The sequence below is a fragment of the Chenopodium album genome, chromosome 2 (assembly GCF_948465745.1).
Source record: "Chenopodium album chromosome 2, dcCheAlbu1.1, whole genome shotgun sequence".
NCBI lineage: Eukaryota > Viridiplantae > Streptophyta > Magnoliopsida > Caryophyllales > Amaranthaceae > Chenopodium > Chenopodium album.
The window spans coordinates 8,377,478-8,400,055 of record NC_137835.1 but is presented as its reverse complement, the minus strand read 5'-3'; the positions used below and the strand labels follow the sequence as shown (position 1 = coordinate 8,400,055).

The window sequence follows — 22,578 nt, the reverse complement described above, 5'->3', positions numbered from 1 at the left end:
AAAATGTTTTTAAAATTCAAAATTTATCATGTAAGGATCCTCTTACATTTTCCATTTTCATATTTATCTTTAAAAAATAATAAAAAAAATAATAATGTGCCCCTATGCTAAAAGAATCCATGTTTGTTCATAATTTGTCACTTTTTTTCTCTGAATTTAATAGTATTCATTTTTAGCCCTTATGGCTACATATAAGCATTAAATTTACACTTGAAAATCGTAAAAAGTTAAGAAATCATCAAAATATAAACACTTATTTACGCGTGTTTTTGTCTTAAATTCATAATTTTATACAATTTTCAAGAATATATTTAATGCTTATATATAGCTGTTAAAGCTACATATAACATTACCCTTATTTAAATACTTAACTTTTGCGTGGTGTTTGTTTCTTCCTTTTAATCTTTGAAATTTACCGTAGAATATTAAATGGGTCACCGTTCCTATTCGTCCTTGTATCGAGAAACTTTATGTTCTTGTTGACTACATTACTTTTTTTTCAGCTCTAGACTAGATTAGTTAAATTAGTTGATTTTTTATTACTTACAAAAAAAAAAAAAAAAAAAAAAAAACAAAAAGTTGATTTTTTATTGGTTTGTCAATTTTCGAAATTTGCACCGAAATTTAAGCAAATCTTCTTGCTTTTTTGACCCTGATTTTTTTTTTCTTTCCTTATTTTTAAGCGCTTTTGTTGGGAACTTAGTTAATAACACTAACCTAAAGTTTTTTTCCCAGCTCTAGATTGGTTAAATTAGTTGATTTTGATTCTATATATTGTACTGTACGATATTTTTTGTTAAAATAATTTTGTTCCACCACTGATGCGTTTTTTTTATAGACTTTCGGTTTTTTTTTTTTTTTTTTCTTTTCACATGAGACTCACTTTCTTTTAGTTGTATAATTTGATTTTTAAGCTCATTTATAATTTGATGTTTTTTAAGCTCATTTATCGATTATTACTCCGTATTTACACATTATTACTCTGTATTACAAAAATATACATTGAAACAAACATATAAAAGGCAACATGGTTAAATAGATCAAATAAAATACGGAGTACTCCGTATATAAAAAAGGTAAAAGCTAACAAATGTCCTGGAGGCGTTGGATAAGCTAGCTAAAAGTAGAAAGATTAAATTAAAATGAACATTAATTACACTGATCGACGCGTAATTTTATCATGCTTTCCCAAATTAATATTATTTTAGACAATATTTTAAATTCATATCCAACACCTAAGAGCATTCATTAGCAAGATTTAAGTGAAGACATTTAAAAATTGGACTTACCCTGATTGTAATTGTAACAAAAACACATCTAGATTGTAGATGCACCTATATTCCCGCTATCACCATAATGACTAAAATACCCCTAACAATACTTCCAAATTCCTTAACATACCTCCTTTGTTGTTCCTTCTAAGTTCCAACTCCAAGATACAAACTTGAAAGTTGAAACTTCTACTTGCAGTACAATGCAAGCGCCATCAAACAACAAGAAAACAAGTTGAAAAAAATTATTTTTTTTTGGACCCATCTCATATTCTATTCTAATCTCTTCTATTCAACTTAATTTAATTAACTCAACGGCTTCTTTCCATTTCCTCTCTCTCTTCTGTTTCAGAGAAGATGGGTTCTGAAGGTGCAGGAACTAGCACCTTTGTCATTAAATGGATCAACTTTCTAACCACGGTAACAATTAAGCCTGACCGAGTAGTGACTAGGGAGTATTTCTGTATGTGTTTCATAGGTTGAATTTTTTGTTTTAGGGTGCTTTTAATGTTGGTTATTTGATATGGGTTTCTATTTTTGGGAAATGGGTTTGTTTTGAATCTGGTTAATTTTCTACTTTTGGGTGTTAATTCAATGCTAATTTGTGAAATGGGGTTTGCTTAAATTGTGATTATGTGATGTGATGCAGCTTATAGCTTTGGGAGTAATTGGATTCGGAATATGGATGAGCAGTCATACTGATGGTTGCAGAAAATCTCTCACTTTTCCTGTTTTAGGCCTTGGTGCTATCATACTTGTAGTGTAAACCCTTGTTAATTTCTTAATTTAATTTTATTTTTTTATTAAAAAATGCATATTTGGGTATATTTGATGATGAATTTAATATCCTTTTTGGCTTACAGATCATTAATTGGGTTAGTGGGAGCATGGAAGAACAACTCAATCTTATTATGGATTGTATCCTTTGTCTTGAATTCTTAATGAATGAATAGGGTTCATTCCATTGATTTTGCTGTTATGAGGTTTCCTTGACCTTTGTTCTTTTTTTAGTATTTGACACTGTTATGCTTGATACTCATCGCCATTTTGATCTTCACCGTATTGGCGTAAGTTTTTTTCTTCCAAGTGTAATTATTTGTTTCTTGAATTAGCTTAAGTTAGGCATTACAAGGGTTGATGGTAGCTTTGTGCTAGACTGTTAGCACTATAGTTAATGTGGTGAGAATTTGTTTGTTTTGAGTATTTGTAGTCATGTAGCCGACCCCACTTATGGACTAAGGCTTTGATTGATTGAGTCTTTGTAGTAACTGTAGATGTATTATTGCTATAATGTCATTCTTGGTGCATTGTAGTTGAAAACTTTTAATTGATCAGCTCAATTTAGCTGGTTAATGATACTTGGAAGTTTTGAACTCATGCCAGATGTTAATCTTTCCTTGTATGTCCACTTGATGTCAGAAATTGTAACTTGTTGCGAATGGTAACAAATTGGTGTGTTATGATTGTGCTTTTTTAGTCCTTAGTGTTTGGATAGTTCCTTTGGACGGGGTTAATTAAACTTTAATTTTATTAAAAGAAAATGAGGACGCTTGTTTTATTGGATGTACAGACATGGAAGTGGTGAAGGTGAACCCTTCATTAATTCATCATGATTTATCACTTTAGCTCCTTCCTATGTGTGATAGCAGTCTTCGTACAGACAAAACTACTATTGTTGTTACCTCTTTTTTTTTTCTTGTTATAAGACGTCCTTACCAAGCCCTATAGGTCTTCTTAGAATCTTCACTTGATCCATGGGTAGTTGGTGGCTTGGTAGGTTGGTGAAAAGGTTAATGTGGATGACCTTGGCTGAAGTGATCAACTTGATTTCTTTTTGGATCTTTATAAATTTTAAAAAAACAAATTCTAGTGTGATGGGAAGATCTGGAAGGAAAGTCAACTGTGATAGTAAAAAAATTAAAATAGGCAATGAGATTATGGAGGCTTTGGGTATGGGCAGAGGGACGCCGGTGGTGAAGCTATTATGGATTTTGCCCAATCATATGATTTAATTTTGGCTAATACTTGGTTTAAGAAGAGGGATTCACACTTGATAACTTTTCGGAATGGAGCAAATGCAACTCAAATAGACTTCCTGCTCACAAGGAGCATAGATAGACAAAGTTGCATAAACTGTAAGGTTATCCCAGGGGAGAGTGTGGTCACCCAACACCGGCTATTGGTAATGACTATTCGTCTGAAAGAGAAGGCGAAGAAAAAAGTTAGACAAGAAGAACCAAGGATAAGATGGTGGACCCTAAGGGATGCAAAAGCTAAGGTTTTTACAGAAAAGGTAATTGAAGAAGCGGATTGGGATGGAGAGGTGGATCCGGACATGACTTGGTTACGAATGAAGAACTGTTTCCTAAGAGTGGCCAAAGAGGTCTTAGGGGAAGTAAGGGGAAGAACTTCGGTACAGAGAGATACTTCGTGGTGGAATGAAGAGGTGAAAGCAGTAATTAAGCAAAAAAGGGAATGCTATCAAGCCTTAGGAAAATGTAGGAGTGATGAAACCTTTGCAGCGTATAAGGAGGCTAAGAGTAAGGCAAAGGCAGCTGTTCGCCAAGCAAAAGAAAAGGCATATCAGGAGGTTTATGAAAAGCTTGATTCCAAGGAGGGAGAAAGGATCATTTATAAGATGGCAAAGAGAAGACAAGAGGCAAGGAAGGATATTGGCATGGTGAAGTGTGTCAAAGATAAGAACCAAATGGTCCTAGTGCAAGAGGAGGGCATCAAGGACAGGTGGAAGGGGTACTTCGATGAATTATTTAATGGAAGTATTGGAGTTGTGATAGGAGATACCTCTATGAGTGATGAAGAAATCAACATGGAGTATGTGCGAAGGATTAGGAGAGTAGAGGTGGAGATTGCACTGAGGAAGATGAAACCTAAGAAGGCGGTTGGCCCTGATGGGGTACCGATAGAGGTGTGGAGGTGTTTGGGTAAGATTGGTATTGATTGGTTAACAAACCTTTTCAACAAGATATGGACGGCTACAAGGATCCCACAAGATTGGAGGAAGAGCACCTTGGTCCCGGTTTATAAAAACAAAGGAGACGCTCAAGATTGTTCTAACTATCGAGGAATTAAGCTTATGAGCCATACTATGAAGTTGTGGGAAAGGGTGATTGAACAAAGGTTGAGGGCATGCACAAGCATTTCAGATAACCAATTTGGTTTTATGCCTGGGAGATCTACTATGGAGGCAATCCATTTGATAAGACAAATGATGGAGTTTTATAGGGTAAAGAAGAAAGATCTTCATATGGTCTTTATTGATTTAGAGAAGGCATATGACAAGGTGCCAAGAGAGATACTTTGGTGGGCAATGTTGAAGAAAGGTATCCCACGAAGGTATGTAGACCTAGTTAAGGATATGTATCGGGATGTGTCAACAAATGTGAGGACATGCGGAGGGTTGACAAAAGATTTCCCTATTACAATCGGATTGCATCAAGGGTCTGCATTAAGCCCTTTTCTTTTTGCAACGGTTCTAGATGAATTAACTAGACCAATTCAAGATGAGGTTCCATGGTGTATGCTGTTCGCAGATGATATCGTTTTGGTGGATGAGACTAAGGATGGGGTTAATGCCAAGTTGGAGCAATGGAGGCAAAGGTTGGAATCTAGAGGGTTTAAGCTAAGTCGGAGTAAGACTGAATATTTGGTATGTCGTTTTGGCACTCAGAGGGGGACAAGCAATGAAGTGGTGAGTTTGGATGGAAAGGATTTGACCATGAGTGAATGTTTTAAGTACCTAGGGTCGATCATCCAGAAGAATGGTGACATTGATCAAGACGTGACCCACAGGATTAAGTCAGGGTGGCTTAAATGGAGAGCGGCCACGGGAGTGTTATGCGACCGCAGCATTCCCTTAAAGTTGAAGGGAAAATTCTACAGGACTGCCATAAGACCAGTGTTGCTCTATGGTACAGAATGTTGGGCTTCTAAGAAAGAGCATATTAAAAAGATGGAGGTTACGGAAATGCGCATGTTAAGGTGGATGTGTGGAAACACTTTAAGAGATAGAATCAGAAATGAGGTTATTCGCAAGAAAGTAGGTGTGGCGGGCATTGTAGATAAATTAAGGGAAAATCGTCTGCGTTGGTTTGGACATGTAAGACGGAGACCCGAGGGTGCACCGGTGCGAAGAGTGGAAGAGTGGGACCATGGAGGGATTAAACGAGGAAGAGGGAGACCAAAGATGACTTGGTTGGAAGGAGTGAGGAAGGATATGAAGTGCATGGATTTACGTGAGGATGAAGTTTTGGATCGTAAGGGATGGAGGAGAAAGATTTATGTTGATGACTACACGGAATAATCAAATTTGGTTCATGTTAGCCGACCCCACTTTTGGGATTAAGGCTTTGATTGATTGATTGATTGATTGACTAGGGAGCCACAAAGTGATTTTGATCCCAGGGCTTTGTTACACCTCTAAGACTTCAATTGTCTAAACTAGTTGACATCTACTAATCCTAAGTACGGAGTAATATATACTTGGGTTTTCCTAGGAAGCTTTTTGATCATTTTGGATTTCTGATTTCGAATTTATAATTCACACTATATAGTAAATCATTGCCAATTGACACATGACTTAGGTTTGTGATAAACCATACAACTTTAGTGAGCTTTATTGCTCTTAATTGAATCTGTGTTTTATATAAAAAACCGACTAACAGTGATAGTCCAAAATCCATATATTAGCATGTCTCAGTTTGGCTGGATTATTATTAGTTTTTATGCTGAAGTAAAGCATATACATATTTTCTGTGAACGTATTGTTGAGATGATTATGTTAATCAGTACATCATTTGAAAAGTCAACACCCAAAATTATCAAGCTTTAACCCAAATGGGGCCAAATGTAAAATGTAACTTTGTATCAGAGGGAGTTTGGAAAGAAGGGGTTTTTTCTTGGCACTGACAAATATAAAATAAATGTGATCTTTTGGAATGGGGTATTCACAAATAACTATTGTGTTTACAATAATCTTTTTGTATCCAGTACAGACTTTGAAGAAGTATAAAGCAGCAAAACTGACTCCTATCGAGGCTGGTTGTTGCAGGCCACCATCTGAGTAAGTTTCTAATACTCTCGTTTAGTTGGTAGTCAAAATTTCAGAAGCAAATATTTAATTTTTCCCTCTCCATTTTTAGTGGCTACAATTATTGAACATTGTTTCAAATTGAAATTACTTGCTTTGTTCTTTATATCTTTGACCTGTATTACTTGGGACTCGCTGGAAGCTGAACTCAGTCGTTGGAACTTTTAATTGTTCATTGTGTGTTTGTTGGGCTATTTCTTGTTGCTTTTGTGTATTGTAAAGCATCATTAACCAAGTACTCAATTGCAATAGATGTGAGGGATGTCTGTGACACTGCTTTAGCCTAGCGTTTTAAAAGCCTGTTTTCTATCACCTGTTAGGTGTGACTATCCTGCTGTCAATGCTTCATACTATGATCTGAGCTATCATCCGGCTAGTTCTAACAAAGATTGCAAGTTGTACAAGAACAAGAAGACCATTAGATGTTACAATTGTGATTCCTGCAAGTAAGTGTAATTCGCCTTAAAGGACTTGCATATCCTTTTCTATTATAACTCGATTTGTTTGTTAATTATAATGCTTTTGCTTGTACTTTTTCAGGGCAGGAGTTGCTCAGTACATGAAAACTGAGTGGAGGGTGGTTGCAATATTCAACGTGGTCCTTTTCGTTGTTTTGGTAAGATATAGAAGTCAAATACTAGACACTTAATGAATATACTCGTATATGTTTTCTATAGCTCAATATTAGCCTGTGTACATAATATATAAGTTCTTGTTCTCCAATCATAAACATGCATGCATCATCATCATAAAGGACTTGGAAACAAATTGTCTACTTTTTTTTTTTCTCATTTCTTGCTTCCACTTTTTCTTGTATCAGTCAATAGTGTACTTTGTGGGATGCTGTGCAAGGCGAAATGCTGCCTCTAGTTGCTCGAAAGCTTGACGAAAAGACAGTGATCAGTTACGGGGATTGAACAAGAACACAATCAAGCAGTATATTTGAAGATTAGTGAAGAACTTGGATAAGAGAAATCTTTTCATTTAATGTATTATTGTTCTCGCGCAGTATATTACTAATATTGACTCATTCAAAATACTCTAACCATTAAAATTTAGGGGGAAAAATTGGGAGAAATGACTAATTTACTAAGATTAAAGATCAAGATTGATATTAGTATTTCAATGGCTATTAAACTTTGGTCGTAAAATTTTCCAGCCATCACTGTATTATTCTTTCGCCTTTGTTCTTTTGGGCATCGATTATGTGTTTAGTAATTCATTGTTCAATGTGGTGTTCTCTTTTTCATATGCTGTATATATATATGCTATATTATTATTTAGGGAAAGGGTGCAAATATTTAGTCAAGATGAATACGTTAGCTATGAAACATTATGATCCCACTATCTTGAATTAAGCCATTATCTTTTTTTTTTTTTTTTTTTTTTTTTTTTTTTTTTGACACACATTATCTATTTATCTATACTGCATTTGGAAAGAAGTTGTACACTTGTACTGTCAAACTATGATAAGATCTAATAGAAGTATAAGATTATGATAAGGATATATTTGTAAAGTTAGTTTATGTTTTTAATTTGAGATGGGGTGTATTTTGAGGAGGAAATCGAGCGGCGGATTGGTTGGCCAATTGCAGGGTTTTTCATGACTCTCAATTAGAATTTATTAGATTTAAGCCCGTGCGATGTACGGTTCTAGTAATTATTTTATTTAATTTAAAATTGTGTATATTTATGAAGATCATTCATTAGTTATATGGATAAAATTCCTAATATCATAAGATACTTTTTTTAATTTTAACACTAAAGTTATCTTTTGTTGTTTTATTTATTTTATGTGACGCACTGACGCTTGAATTTAAAATCCCAGACCTTATTCACTAATTTTGCTTATGTGACAATTTAAATTTTTAATTCAAAACTGAAATGACAAATCTCGTTTTTTAATTGATCAAAATAAGTCTTTTGCCTATGCGTTTATTTAATATACTCGTTCTGTTTAAAATGTTAGTCTCATTTATAATTGTTTAACTATAAAATATTATTGGAAATTAGTCATATGAGATTTAGTTTTATTCGTCTCGATGAGTACATTATTATAATAAGACTTTTACAACATTGTTTCTTTTAGAGAAGATAACTATTGGTTTTTAAAAGTAATTTAAATTTTAATTATTCACTATTCGTTGTTTTTACCTATGTTTCAAAATTCTTAAATTTTATTCGTCACTTTTGCTTAGGTGGCGAGTAAATTTTTTAATTCTAAAATAAATTATTAATCTAATTTTTCATTGGACAAAATAATACCTTTTCTTATGTGGCGCGTCAAATGCTCCCGAAAAATGCCTACTTTATTTATATATATATTAGATTAATACGGAGTAATGTTTATTTTAGAGGAGGATACAAGGGGCATGACTTTACCACGTTTAGTCTTTTTTTTTTCGCTTGTTCTTTTATATTCGCTTTCTGTTGTGCTTCCTTTCTTTGGTTTTATGCCTCATATGAATTTTTTTAAATAAACTACATATTGTCTCTTATAATTAAAAATTTTCACTAAATTGCTTAGTGATGTTATTGACCTTATTGTTATGATTTTCATCAATAGTGGACCACGTATAAGATTTTAACTCTTCAAAATTCAAAAGAGACTCGAACTCAAAACACTACTAGGACATTGGATATATATGTACATTTTTTAAGGACCACTATCTAATGTTTCACTTAGGGCCCATATATACAAAGGATTGTCAGTTTGTCATTACAAGATTTGCAACCCTTACTTGAAAATTTTTGGCCTGACTCAAATTTACTCGGATAGAATCTCCAACTTGAATTGAATTGATTTTGGCCAAATTAGTAAAACCGAATTGAAACAATCTAACAGATAGAAGAACAATGTTGTAAATGAGATTCGATCTCAGGTTTTGGGCACAACCCCCTATCACTTTAACCTAATAAGCTAATTGGCATCCACACGATAATTCAATCATGTCTCTTGTAACACTTGTTTGAGTTGTCTCTCTTTTGTTCATTACTTGAGAGTTGGACTAAGAATAATTCAAACTTGACTTATTAAACTCTCAAATCAATTCAAGCTCGCATGAACTTAAGGGTGTCAATTCGGATAATCGGATCGAGTCTGATATGGTCGGATCGGGTAGGGTCTATTTTTAAAGTTAAGTCATACTAAATTGTTATGTCCACGCGAGTCTTAATCTGAATCGGATATTTTTCGGATCGGTTTTGGATCGAGTCGGCTGTGTTTTTGACACCTCTACATGAACTAGCCTTGATTGAGCTGGTTAGCATATTAACAAGTATTACTAAAACTGTCTAGACAACATAAGGTAAAATGATATAAATTGGGATTATTTGCATTAATGACGATATCAAACCAAAAATCAAAACCGCCTAAACGCGCACTAAATTCGAATTAACCCGACTTAAACATGACCCTATTGCCTAAGTCTGCCACAGGCTGTGGTCCTCTACAGCATACTTACAGATTCAGATCCCAATTTCGAACCTGAGCAAAAACAAGCCAACACTTCTCCTTTCTTCCTAAATTTCTGCATTTATGCTAAAACCCCTAAAACCCCAGTAGCACACATTTACTCCAATATCCCCGATTCAAAAGTTCTTCCCAAGCATCACCTTTCAGTGTCTTGTGGTAATACATTTTGTCAGGTTTAATGATCTTCCACCTTCTTCTTGTTTTTTTACTCATTAATGGAATATCTTTATGCTTGATGTTCATTGTTAATTTGCTAATTTTGTTCCTGCTTTACCCATTTTTGTGATTCGTTATTTTCATTAATTTGTTGGTATTTGATTGTTAAATTTTGCTCCTTTACTAATTTTATATGGGTTTATTGATGTTGCCAATTTCATGCATATTTACTGTTCGATGAAATGCCCAAGAGAATCGACGTTTGGTTGAGTATTTGATGTGATTGTTTGCTTTTGTTGTAGGAAGCTATATGTTTGCATGAAGTTCATTGGTGGTTAAATATGAAATTTTTTTGTATTTACCAATTTTCTATGGGTTTTTAATGCTTTTGTTTTACGATGTCTGAAGCATCTGCTCCTATGCTTATTGCAGGAATGTGGGGTTTGATGATCTGATTCAATATTCTTCTTCAGTAAATCGAGTAATTTTGAGTTGTCTTGAATTTTTAAGGAAAAGTAAGCTATGGGGAAGTAAGCTTTAGCAAAATTTTGGCAGTCATATTCTTGCTCTTCATTGTGTTTTTTTGCTCTCTCGGACCTAGTTGTAGTAATTAATAGGATTATGCGATGGAGGAATTACTAAAGAACCCGGTATTTGCAAGCCATCTTCTTGCTGCTTCAGGTTCTGTGGCAATAGGCACTGCTCTATCTTATCCTCTGGACACTGTCAAAACTCTCATCCAAGTTGGTGCTAGTTCCAGCAAGAAGTTAACTGCCACTCAGGTTTTGGAAAGGGTTAAATCTGTATCGGGATATCCAGGTCTGTACAGCGGTATTGGTTGGCTAACTGTGGGAAGAATTGCAGGTCTGGGTGCTCGATTTGGGGTCCATGAATTTTTGACAGCCTTTTATAAAGATGGTCGGATTGATAACTATGTTTATGTTTCTGAAGCCCTTTTATCGGGAATGATATCTGGGGCCTTAGAGTCTTGCCTGAACTCTCCATTTGAAATGATAAAGCTTCGGAAACAGGTTGCTGCAGCTATTCCTATACCTAGCACAAGTAATGCAGCTACAAAATCTGCTGCAGCTCCCATGATGTCAAGGTTACTACCTGGATATATTCCCAATAGTTTGGCATTGGATCGTACTGTCAACTTGTTATCTGTTTTATCTTCAAAAAATCATAACATGGCCGAGGCCTTGAAAAATTATCCATGGATGATGACTGGCTCTGGTAAGCCACCTGATGTCACTGATGTTAGACGGCCGCAAGACATTGTCAGATTAGAAGGATGGCGTTCCCTTTGGAGAGGCCTTCGAACAGGTATAGCACGTGATTCTATTTTTGGTGGCGTTTTTTTTGGCAGCTGGCAATTTCTGCATCTAGCAATGCTTGATTGGAAGGCTGTTGGGATGGATCCTCCTCCGGAAACAAATGATGAAATTGGCCCTTTGTCTCCTTTAGTTGTTAGCCTGTCAGCTGGGTTTTCTGGGTCAATGGCTGCTGCTGCTTCTCATGGTTTTGATACCTCAAGAACCCGTTCTCAGTGCATTGTGCTACCCAAGTATCTGGCTAAGGAGAGGAAGTATCTAAAATGGAGCCGGCCTGGGAATTGGTTTGAGAGATTTTCTGGGATGCATCCGTCAGATCGCAATCTTCTATTCCGGGGTATTTCTGCGAGGATGGCTCGGAGTGGTTTGGCATCATTTTTCCTAGTAGGGACTTACTATATGGCTGTTGACTACCTTATTGCTAAGTCATAATACCTTGATTATGGAATACAGGAATAAAAGCTATGGAGCTATGCTTCTAAAAGATAATCTAGAGATCGTTTCTCTGTCACAATATGTGACCTTAAGACATACCAGGAAGAAAAAATTCAGTAAATCTTGCAATTTTTTTTACAGCTGGAGAAAAAAAGAAGCTGTTTCTTAGTCACAATTCGCCAGATATTTTGCTAATTTATTTTGGTGACAAGTTCCTTTAGGTACCTGTATTGCCTAGCTATCGGTGACATAAATTATTAATTTGCTTTGTGCTTTCAAGTAAGCTTAATACATTTACATTGGTATTTTGATAAACAGATGTTCCAGATAGTTGGAAAGTCGTTGAAATTGTTTTATAAACAATAAATTGAATTATCAGGTTTCATTACATCATGATTTCATTATTCATGTTTTAGCTTTGACAACTATCCTGGATTGATATAACGCTTTCTGCTGGGCATTTGCAGCTCCTTCTTTCTGTTGTTATCTGTAGGAAATGGGATTTAGTTTATTGAATAACTATACCATCGTAGATAAGTGCAAGTGTGCAACATTTTTCTTGGCTTGCATAGGCAAGGTGAGCATAGTATGGAGAGCATTTTGAGCTTACATTGAGATTATGGATTTACTTTCTTATAGGTCTAAAGAATTGTTATTGAATGTTAATAACATTATTGGAAGTAGGTGGAGAGAGATAACAACAATAAAAAAAGATAAAATGTTATGATATTGAAAGATATATATAACTGATATAATGGAGTGATGCAAGGGGGCTTTTTTATTTTTTATTTTTATACCATTAGCTTTTACTTAAAAGGAAAGAGAGTAATGTGAAGTTTATTTGTTTGTGATGGGGGGAGTATATGCCATTTGTTGTTTTTTAAGACTCTAAGAGTGCTGAATACATCTCTACAATTGCATTTTTTTTTTCTTCTCTTGAGAATCTGGCATGAATGAAACACATTTGAGCTACATTGTATCTACCTGTTATCTTTTGTATCCTAATTTTCAATATTTCATTGACTAAACAGTAAGATCTCTTCCTTATTGAGGATCTAGGGCTTTTGTATATACCATGGAATATGCCTAGATGCTTTGAATTGTTTCATATATTTGTGCTTTTCCAATTCGATTGCCTTATACTTTATCCCAATTTGCAAACCTTGGCTACAACTTTCACTCTCTCATTCGCTATTGAGAATTGTAGGTTGGATCTCATCGTTAACTGGTATGTGCTTCTTTCCCCTGCTGTACTGCAAATATCATTGGTGATGCTAGTATTGTTACTTGCATTGTTATTTATCTCGTTGTATTGTACTTGATCTGAAATTAATCAAACAGCATGTTTGTGTAATTGCCTCACTACTCTATTAGTGATTCCCTCTTACTCTTGTGTCATTTTTGTTTCCATCATTTGGGTTGTCATATATTCTTCTGTTACTTATGTTGCTGAAGTTTTGGATGTATGATTAATAGTCAAGTTTCTTATTATATGTTCCTATAGAAAATAAATGTAATTAAAATGACATTCTCTATAGAAAGCTCAGATATGTTTCATATGTAGAATTATCTTTTGCCCCACCAATGTACGTATAACGTATTCTTTCATATTTTGGTGAATTTTTTCAATCTACTTTTATCAAATATCCTCATAGAAGTCTCAGCTACAAAATTAGCAGAATGCCAGGGTTCTAGAAAGAGTGTCAGGAGAAGCAGCAAAATTGTTCTGTTTCGTTTGTCTTAATTTATTATTTTTGTTTTCTTTCTAACAATTTTTGTTTCCATATAATTCAGCTTCAAAGATGATTTTGAAAGCTATATACAAGTACGTTCTTTTGATATGTTTCCTTCTGTCAAGTTTTGAGGCTGCTTCTCTTGAATTTTCGAGGAAAAGTGGATCAGAATCTGCTGTAAAGACAATTAAGGTGGAAGTTTTGCACTTATTTCTATAAAACTTGGTTAAGGCGTCTCATTCTTTAGATAACTGTCATTTATTTTAGCTGGATGGTGTACAGACTGTGTGCGGGGATATATATGACTGTATAGATTTTTACAAGCAGCCAGCATTCAATCATCCTGTCTTAAAAAATCATACTTACCACCCGCAGGTGCTTTTCTATCTTAGTTGCTGCTGTCCCACTTCCTCCATATTCAATTTTCTATTGACTTCTCCATATTATATTTGTGCAGACGAAGCCTACTGCTAGGCCTAAACAGATCCAAAACAGCAATATCTCTTTGATGATGAATGAAAGACCAACTGACGTGTTCCTGTTAAAGGATGGAGGCTGCCCTCCAGGGACAGTTCCCATTAGAAGAGTTAATGAAAATGATGACCTTTCACAAACCAATGTGCTTCCACACCAGTCTGTGGAAGGAGTGAACCCCAATCGTGGAACTGAATACATATCTGGAACTGTTGTAAGTTTAAAGCTGAAATATAGGGAAATCAATCAATTGATCACTACTCATTTCTATCCAAATATGCATATCATCTGCATAGTGTTCAAGTGTGTCTAGGTCTTTTCACAGAGGTTTACAAGAATTTTTACACCCCTTCCTCCTCTATATCACCCAGAAAATGAAAATTGTCCGTCCACGTTTTATTTTACTTCTTCTGTAACTTTATTCCCTTAATATGATTACTATTTTTACAGTATAATGCTATTGTTTAAACTTTAAACTTTTTTATAACTATAAATCTATCATGCTTTTTTAGGCAAGGGTATGCCAAATATTTAAACAACTAGATGGAAATTACTATATGGTCCTGTTTTTTCTTTTGCTTGATCTTTTGTGTTCTTTTATGCTTAATTAGCATGGGATTTTTCCTTCACCTTGTTGGATGTGGAAATTTATCTGTTTTGTATTGTACTTTGTGATTTAGTATGCACTTGGTCAAACAAAAAGCAATCCTTCGAAGAGTTATTATGGAGTTGGTGGTGTTTTTAGTGTTTATAACCCAAGAGCTCTACCATCCCAGTACAGTTCAGCGGAAATCATTCTCAGGGGTGGTAGTGATACCATAATTGCTGGGTGGACGGTAAGTGATCTGATTTTGCATTAAATTGTTTGTTATTTGTTATACATTTCCTTTTGAAGCTTTTACTTAGCTGGTTAAGGAGGACATCTGCTTGCACCATCTAGCAGAAGAAAAAAGAGGTGAATCTTCTTGTTTATTTGTATTGCAGAAATTACAGGAGCTGTTTTTTTCCTTTTGCTTGTTTCCCAGGTTAATCCATCCAAGTACAAAGACAACCGGACAAGGTTCTTTATATATGCAGTTGTAAGTCAGGGCTGACATAACTAATCAAATTTTTTTATTCAAATGACGAGAAGTCACTTGTTGACAGAAAAAGATTCTGTAGGAGTATGTTAACAAAGTCCACTCTATAGATTAATAGATTATAATGGCATGAAGAAAAGTATGCTGACATTAAAGAATTCATTGTCCAAATTGCTAAATTATTCTATAAACATTTCCACAGGCAGGTGATTTACGCTGTTTCAGTTCTGAATGCGGGTTTGTCATTGTCAGATCAGATATCCCTATAGACTTTGCCTTGCACCCAATATCAAAAAAGGGAGAAAAAGTTTACATAAACAAGTTCTTTGTTTATCAGGTGAATTTCCAAATTAAAACACTTTGTAATTGTATGGTAAGAAACAGGCTGCATTATTGGTGTTCAATGTGAAAACTCTTTGTTCCTTTTCTGATTTCAGTTTTAAAGAATTTGTAATTTTCTAATTGCCATATTCCAACCATATGCAATAGGAGAAGCCTTCTGGAGATTGGTGGCTTGAAGTGGGAGCTACACATCCAGTTGCGCTAGGGTTTTGGCCACAGAGGATCTTTCAAGGCCTGAATGCGCCAGCAACTTATGCTGCATGTGGAGGAGAAATAAGCTCAATAGCAACTCTGCCACCTCCTGAAATGGGAGCTGGTTCTTATCCTGAATTTGCTCCTGCTTTGCTGGTTAATTCTTATTGTAAAGATTTTGTCGTGGTGGACGAAACCTATACTGTTGTCGATGTTGCTGATTCTGAAACCTATGGAAATAACGGTAACTATGGTGTTTATGATACTCATATGAGGAATAAGCAGCATGTAGTAACATTTGGTGGTCCGTGATTTTTTAGGTACATTTTGAAAAGGAGATTTAATATCTGGGATTATTTACTTGGTTAAGATTGATGAAAAGAAAGATATGAATTTGAGCTGTTCCATAATCATCTGTTGTTCTTTTTTATAAGTGCAATATTCTTTTTAATTATTTTGCAAAATATGTCTATTCAAAAAAAAAAAAAAATGCAAAATATGTGTTTTTATAAACTACAGTTATCACCATTTATATGCAAAATATGTCTTGTTAAAAAAAAATTAATCTGAAATACAGTGTTCTCATTTATAAGATCTTATAAAAAAAAAAATTATAAGGACAAATATGAAAAAAAAAAAAAAAAAAAATTGTTTACGTAGACTAAGACCCTTTTCTCTTCACCTTAAAAAAAATAATATTAAGTAAAAATAATTTCAGTTCAGTAAAAATAAGTTCAGTTCAGTAAAATTAATTTCAGTTCAATAAAAATAAGTTCAGTTCAATAAAATTCAGTTTTCTTAAAGAAGAATTATAATAGAAAATCAGTAAAAATAATTTCAGTTCAGTAAAAATAATTTAAGTTCAGTAAAAATAATTTCAGTTCAATAAAATTAAGTTCAGTTCAGTAAAAATAAGTTCAGTTCAGTAAAAATAATTTCAGTTTAGCCAAATTAAGGTGAATCAAACAAGGCCTAAATAGTACATATCATTTATTCTCTAATTGGTGAACTTATAATATTCACTCCAAAATAGTCATCAGGCTCAAAAAACTCCAAAGAACCTCCAAATTCATTGGAATGTGCCAGAATATTTCCATCTGGTACAGGGAGGAGATCCTTCCAAAAAAAAAAAAAAAAAAAATTCAAGTAAAAGAACAATGTGTATACAATGAAAGAACAAGGTGTAACCATAAAAGAATGTAATATAATATAATAAAGAACAATATATACCTTAATCGTATTCTGTGCTTTTTGTTTCATCTTTGAAACACCCTTTGCGTTTTTCTTTTTCCATGACTTTATTTTGACCTTTTAGCTTGTTGGAAATCTTTTCCTGTGTGCTTTTCCACCTAATATTCTTTTGACCTTTTTTTCTTTTCTGAATAGGATCCTTAACATCAACCTCAACTGCGTGTTCTTTATCAATGCCTCCATGTTCTTTTTCAAGGCCTCCATGTTCTTTTACAGGGCCTCCATGATCTTCAGCCAAATCCTCAAAAATTACTGGTGGTTCTAATAGACTGTCATCACCTTTATCTTGAGTAATATCTTGTTCAACCGTTTATGACGACTCAAGTGACACATCTTTATCTTCTCCCATTAAGAGTTTAATCCTAGCAGTGCATTCTTCAATTGCTTCCTCAATGACTGCTCGAGCACTCAAGTCATTCTGTGCCCGATCTACAAGTGTGATAAATGTACGAATATGATACAATCTCCATACACTACAAGGAGTGACACCCATTTCAGCCACATCATTGTCATCAACTCTAGTGCACATAGTAGCTTTTGTCCATCCCTTGCAAATGTATCTCTTCGGGATATAAGTAATGTTGTTTAAGTGTAAGACACGAAGTGAGTGCTTGCACAACAAGCCTACCTCACCAAAATATTTGCAAGTAAAATCAACTGTAACTGTTGATTCATCGAATGCAACAGTATGCATGATCAAATCCTTTTTTGGATGCCCAACATGATATTCATAAAGAGGAGGTTGAAATCCTATTACCTTGGCCGTGCAAGGAACATCATTGACAAAATTGTCTTCAAAATGTAAATATATTTGAATAGTATAAATCTTCCTAGCATGCTCCAACAATCCAATATCTGCCCAAACTAAATGACGATTTACAGTCATACTATCATAATCATTACTACCTTCTCTACTCCTCCACTCATCAACAACCTCGATCAATAAAAGTAGTGTAAAAATCACAGAGACCATGAGTGGCATGTAGTCGACAGGAAACTGATTTGTTCGTAGTTTCACTCCTCTGAGATGACGTAACACCGCCACTAAAATAATCTTTGGAATATGCAGGACACCACATCTCTCTGATATTATATAGATTTTGCAACCATTTATTATATGTGCATTTGTACATTTTCCTGTAAAAATAAAAGAACATTATACTAAGTGCAAAGAATGTCACATATAGTAGAAAAGAACATCTGTCTATTTTAATCCAGCACATTGTGTATACTTGAGAAGAACATCAAATATATTATAAAAGAACACTAAACATGAAAATAAAAAACATTATACTAAGTGAAAAGAATATCACATATAATAGAAAAGAACATCTGTCTATTTTAATCCAGCACATTGTGTATATTTGAGAATAACATCAAATATATTACTCCCTCCGTTTTTAAATACTTGCTCCATTTCTCCATGCGCGGAGTTTTAAGAGAAATTGGAGAAAGTAATAAAATATGGAGGTAGTGGGGTATATGAGAAAATAAAAAATTGTAAAAAGCAAAAGTAGTGGAAGAATAGGAGGAGAGAGTATTATGTTGGGTCCAGTGTCCACTAAGTGTGAGAAATGAATTAAATATTGTAAAGGTTTTCCATTAAAGGAAATGGAGCAAGTATTTAAAAACGGCCGGAAAAGGAAAGTGGAGCAAGTATTTAAAAACGGAGGGAGTATAAAAGAACATAAAACATGAAAATAAAGAACATCATCTAACAAATTAAAGAATATTGAAGCAGTAAAATATTTAAATAACAAATATTAAATATAAGTAATTCATAGTGTTACCTTGCCCAATAGTGCTCGAATTCTTGAATAGTATATGTATACTTCAAAACAATATCAAACAAATCGTTAAAACCTTCCATTGCTCCAAGTCTTTGATATTTTTCTTTGCATTCTCCCCAATATGCCACGTACATAATTGATAACTTGTTATTTGGTATGATTTTAGGGTACTTTTGAACCTTGTTTTCGTGATTATTCGACATCAAAGTTCATTATTTATCCTATTTTTATACAAATTTTGTACCATCCATGCTTCACGGGTTGTTTGTGTTTTTGATGTAATGCAACTATTTTTAGCACTATATATGGACGTGATCAAGCATGAGTGAACAAGGAGAAGAGAAAGCTTGGTTGATAGAGCAATTAAGGAAGAAGGATGAGTGCCTTAAAGAGAAATGAAAAGCTTTTGGAAAGTTTTGGAATGATTTTTGCACTAAGGTCAACTTCAACTGACCATAACTTTTGTTCCACTCAACATTTTGAAGTGATTCAAATTGTAGATTAAAGTTCATCTCAAGAGTTTTTCAACGACTGGTCACATGCCTTATTCCGATGAGTAACGAAGAAGTTATGACCTTCCGAAAATAAGCTGTTTCGCTAGAAAAGAGCTGCACGTCCGTGCCAATAAGTGGCACGTCCGTGCAAGTCACTGCACGTCCGTGCCAAATGAAGCACGTCCGTGCAAGGTCAGGCAGTAGCTAATGGTCGTATTTTAACACGTCTGCACGTCCGTGCAACCTTTGGCACGTCCGTGCCGACCTGTAGACGGGTCGTTTCCTCGTGTTCTCCGTCCTTTTACTTGGGGGTTATATAATACCTCTCTGGCTTCATTTGCAAAGGGGGGATCTTCTTAGAGTAGTTTTATCTTAGTTTAGGGTTTTTAGAGAGAGAAACTCTCATTTTCTAGAGAGAGAAAGTGAGAAAAACTTGTTGAATGCTTGGAATATGAAGAATTGAAGGAAGGAGACTTGAAGATTTGATTATTTCTTGCAATATCAATGAGAATTTCTTACTCTCTCTCTTATTTTATTGCTTTAATTGCTTATTTTTGCATCTTTTCTAGTTTAATTACTTGTTTATGATAGATTAGTGTTTGAATTCATGTTCTCAGTTGTTAACTCCCTTAGTTTTGGAATTTATAATGTTTTGTGAGTAGTTTATTTACTTGGGATGGTTGAAACCATTGATGAATTCACAAATACTTGTTTGCATGTGTTGATTTAGCTAATGTGGGATGTTAATTAGTTAAGTTTAAGTGGTTTCATTGTTAGTTCTAGTAAGTGGCCATTGCTAGAACTATTTATATAAGCTTTCTCAACGAAGGATCGAGAGATGAACTTGAGTTAGCTCCCTTATGCTTAATTGACTTGAAATGCCATGAGAATAGGAATTTCCAGTCAAGGGAATGTTTATGTCATCGTGATAATGCTTTAACACTTGTTTTATGCTTTGTAACCACGAGAGTAGGTTGTATTCATAACTCAAGTAATCCCTCTAGCTTGAGAGAGTAGTTGGGTGCCTTAGATGACTTCCCCTAATTTATCCCCAAATTGCTATGTTTTGTATGTTAAATTTTAGTTTGTGAATGACTTAATTAATTGGTGGATACCTTCTTAAGATCCTTTTTATTATTGTTTGTAGTTTTTCATTATAACTCAAAACCCAAAAAGACTTGACTTAACTTATCACAAATCGATACTTGTTAGTGCTCCCCTTAGTCCTTGTGGGATCGACCCTTACTTGCCCTTTCTACCCATTAGAGAGACCAAGTTAGGTTTTTATCTTTGGTAGGCTCGACGACGGCCTATCAATAATCGATGCCAGGAATTTGGAAAGACAACCTTAATTGCTTTAGCCATTGCTTGAGCTTGATTAGTCATTATTGTCACAGGATGTTTGCCACCCATGGATTTCAAAAAAGTATTGAACAACCACTCCAACGACTCCCATTTTTCATTGATCAAGAAGCCAATACCAAACATGACATTATTGTTATGATGATTCATGCCAACAAACGGTCCACAAATCATACCATATTTGTTTGTACGATACGTTGTATCATGGACTAATAAACCTCCAAAAGCATCATAATCTACCTTCATTCTATTATCACGGAAGAAGAAATATTGCAAATGACCTTTTTCATCAACATCAAAGTCATAATAAAAGTCATACTCACTGGATTTCCTCTCCTTAAAATAGCTTAGCAACCACTTTGCATCACATCCATCAAACTTCATTTTCTTATGTTGAGATAAAGCACCATACGCATTCCTACAGAGAAATGAAAGATTTGCCTCTCCACCAGCTTGATGCTTTAAAACACGCACTGCATCAGCAACAGGTATACTACTCTCAGTCAAACTACTGAGCATCACAACTTGCTCATTAGTAACCTGTATACAAAAAACACATTGCTTGAAAAAAGAACATCATGTATTTAAAAAAGAACATATAATGCGAATTAAAGAACATGTTTTTAAAAAACGTTTAAAGCAATGTCCAATCATTTTAAAAATGTATCATTACCTTCCTATGAGACCTAATCAAATGTCTCTTAAAAACAGGAACCTTACTATGATTATGAACCATAGTGTGATTGACCACTACATACAAACCCGAATCCTTATCAACATCAAATTGTATATGAGCCTTGCAACCTATGCGGAAATTCCTCTTTTGGTAAACTTTTGGTTGTTCAGTAGGCTTCTTCTCTTGCTTAAAGCCAGCAAAAGAACACACCAAAAACGTTGCCTAAGTGTCCTATCTTTGTCATCTCTACGATTTAACCTATCTTTACGTATACCAAAACCATGTTTAAATGCATCACTATTATACAAATCATAAGCCTCTTCATCAGACTTGACTTTTTTATCAAATAATTCTGATTCAGTTGCCTCGGTAAAACCTGAAATAGGAGATCAAAATACATATATATTAAGATGATGTTCTTACATAATAACATGATGTTCTTTTATATGTATAGTATGTTCTTTAATATAATTGTAATGTTCTTTATTAAATGCACATTGATAACGTCACATTAATTACAGAAAAATACAAAACAGAGTACAACAAAAGTACATGACGTTTCAAAAAAAGAACATTCCATTTCAAGAAAAGTATATACAAAGTATTAAAAATAAAGTACATATATAATTAACAAATGCACATGCATTATTAAATAAAATCAACATTGATTTCGGCAACAATGACATATAATAACAAAAATAAAAGAATATATCTAAATAGTAATTAAAAGAACTTCATCTTCAACCTTACACAAATTACTGTAAAATTAAAAATATGATGTAATTCGATAATAAAATTAAAATTAGTAATAATAACTAAATGTAATAATCAAAATTAAGGATTAACAAATGCAAAGTATAATTGATTAAACAATTCACCTTCATTGAGGTTTACGATACCCTCGACTTCACCTTCATCTTTGATATCATCATCATTTGCATCATCGACAAATCTAGCATTAGAATCATGGCGAAATTCAGATTGATAAACCATTATTAACTTCTTCTACAAGGAATTCAATTGATCGATTATCAAAATTCTCTCTATAATTTTCTCCCACTAAAAAGTTCAGGATCTTTATGATTTTCTCTCTCTAAATCTTTTTTGAAAAATATCAGTTAATAAAAATTACCAAAAACTGAAAGCTATAAATTCGGCAACAAATCATCAAAATCCATGTGATATTAAACTGTCTTCAATTTTTTTTTTTTTTAATTCCTGTAATTCACAATTAACTGAATTACTCCTGCCAACTCAGCAGGTGCACCCTTGTGTACTATCAAACTTTCACCTAAACCATCAAATCTAAAGCTTTGATTAAGAGAAGAAGAGAGAGAGAGAGAGAGAGAGAGAGAGAGAGAGAGAGAGAGAGAGAGAGAGAGAGAGAGAGGGTCGGATATGGAGACA

At 34.2% G+C, this 22,578-nt stretch overlaps 4 protein-coding genes across 5 annotated transcripts; 3 read left to right on the top strand and 1 right to left on the bottom strand.

Moving 5' to 3' along the window:
* The first annotated feature begins 1,435 nt into the window (after positions 1 to 1,435).
* LOC145567837 (tetraspanin-10-like) lies at positions 1,436 to 7,608 on the top strand. The gene is made up of 9 exons (XM_081627243.1): positions 1,436 to 1,691; positions 1,921 to 2,033; positions 2,135 to 2,189; positions 2,283 to 2,338; positions 2,842 to 2,858; positions 6,279 to 6,351; positions 6,699 to 6,824; positions 6,919 to 6,994; positions 7,199 to 7,608. The coding sequence occupies exons 1-9, from the start codon at positions 1,629 to 1,631 to the stop codon at positions 7,262 to 7,264; spliced, it is 645 nt and encodes a 214-aa protein (XP_081483369.1). The 5' UTR covers positions 1,436 to 1,628; the 3' UTR covers positions 7,265 to 7,608.
* Positions 7,609 to 9,819: 2,211 nt separating this feature from the next.
* LOC145582212 (putative S-adenosylmethionine carrier 2, chloroplastic) lies at positions 9,820 to 12,186 on the top strand. Its single transcript, XM_081639219.1, has 2 exons — positions 9,820 to 10,026; positions 10,442 to 12,186. The coding sequence occupies exon 2, from the start codon at positions 10,636 to 10,638 to the stop codon at positions 11,773 to 11,775; it is 1,140 nt and encodes a 379-aa protein (XP_081495345.1). The 5' UTR covers positions 9,820 to 10,026; positions 10,442 to 10,635; the 3' UTR covers positions 11,776 to 12,186.
* A 68-nt stretch (positions 12,187 to 12,254) lies between these two features.
* LOC145582198 (protein neprosin-like) lies at positions 12,255 to 17,048 on the top strand. 2 transcript variants are annotated; one of them, XM_081639208.1, is made up of 9 exons: positions 12,255 to 13,006; positions 13,573 to 13,703; positions 13,794 to 13,886; positions 13,969 to 14,199; positions 14,666 to 14,821; positions 15,011 to 15,064; positions 15,267 to 15,401; positions 15,554 to 15,918; positions 16,985 to 17,048. In XM_081639208.1, exons 2-8 carry the CDS (start codon positions 13,581 to 13,583, stop codon positions 15,908 to 15,910), a joined length of 1,149 nt encoding a protein of 382 aa, XP_081495334.1. In that variant the 5' UTR covers positions 12,255 to 13,006; positions 13,573 to 13,580; the 3' UTR covers positions 15,911 to 15,918; positions 16,985 to 17,048. The 2 variants fall into 2 exon arrangements, with proteins under 2 accessions (XP_081495334.1, XP_081495328.1); XM_081639202.1 differs by lacking the exon at positions 16,985 to 17,048 and having other exon boundaries at positions 15,554 to 16,106.
* LOC145567829 (protein FAR1-RELATED SEQUENCE 5-like) lies at positions 16,830 to 22,164 on the bottom strand. The gene is made up of 7 exons (XM_081627231.1): positions 22,050 to 22,164; positions 21,446 to 21,547; positions 21,169 to 21,353; positions 20,481 to 21,035; positions 18,640 to 18,661; positions 17,179 to 17,986; positions 16,830 to 17,118 (listed from the first exon to the last, which is right to left on the bottom strand). Exons 1-7 carry the CDS (start codon positions 22,162 to 22,164, stop codon positions 16,830 to 16,832), a joined length of 2,076 nt encoding a protein of 691 aa, XP_081483357.1.
* Between the last annotated feature and the right edge of the window lie 414 nt (positions 22,165 to 22,578).

Coding starts and splice junctions, on each gene's coding strand:
- LOC145567837 (XM_081627243.1), top strand. CDS start 1,629: ATGGGTTCTGAAGGTGCAGGAACTAGCACCTTTGTCATTAAATGGATC. Junction 1,692..1,920: donor GGATCAACTTTCTAACCACG/GTAACAATTAAG, acceptor GATGTGATGCAG/CTTATAGCTTTGGGAGTAAT. Junction 2,034..2,134: donor GGTGCTATCATACTTGTAGT/GTAAACCCTTGT, acceptor TTTGGCTTACAG/ATCATTAATTGGGTTAGTGG.
- LOC145582212 (XM_081639219.1), top strand. CDS start 10,636: ATGGAGGAATTACTAAAGAACCCGGTATTTGCAAGCCATCTTCTTGCT.
- LOC145582198 (XM_081639208.1), top strand. CDS start 13,581: ATGATTTTGAAAGCTATATACAAGTACGTTCTTTTGATATGTTTCCTT. Junction 13,704..13,793: donor CTGCTGTAAAGACAATTAAG/GTGGAAGTTTTG, acceptor GATGGTGTACAG/ACTGTGTGCGGGGATATATA. Junction 15,402..15,553: donor ACAAGTTCTTTGTTTATCAG/GTGAATTTCCAA, acceptor CATATGCAATAG/GAGAAGCCTTCTGGAGATTG.
- LOC145567829 (XM_081627231.1), bottom strand. CDS start 22,164: ATGGTTTATCAATCTGAATTTCGCCATGATTCTAATGCTAGATTTGTC. Junction 21,548..22,049: donor TATCGTAAACCTCAATGAAG/GTGAATTGTTTA, acceptor CTCCTATTTCAG/GTTTTACCGAGGCAACTGAA. Junction 18,662..20,480: donor CAATGGCTAAAGCAATTAAG/GTTGTCTTTCCA, acceptor ATACTATTCAAG/AATTCGAGCACTATTGGGCA.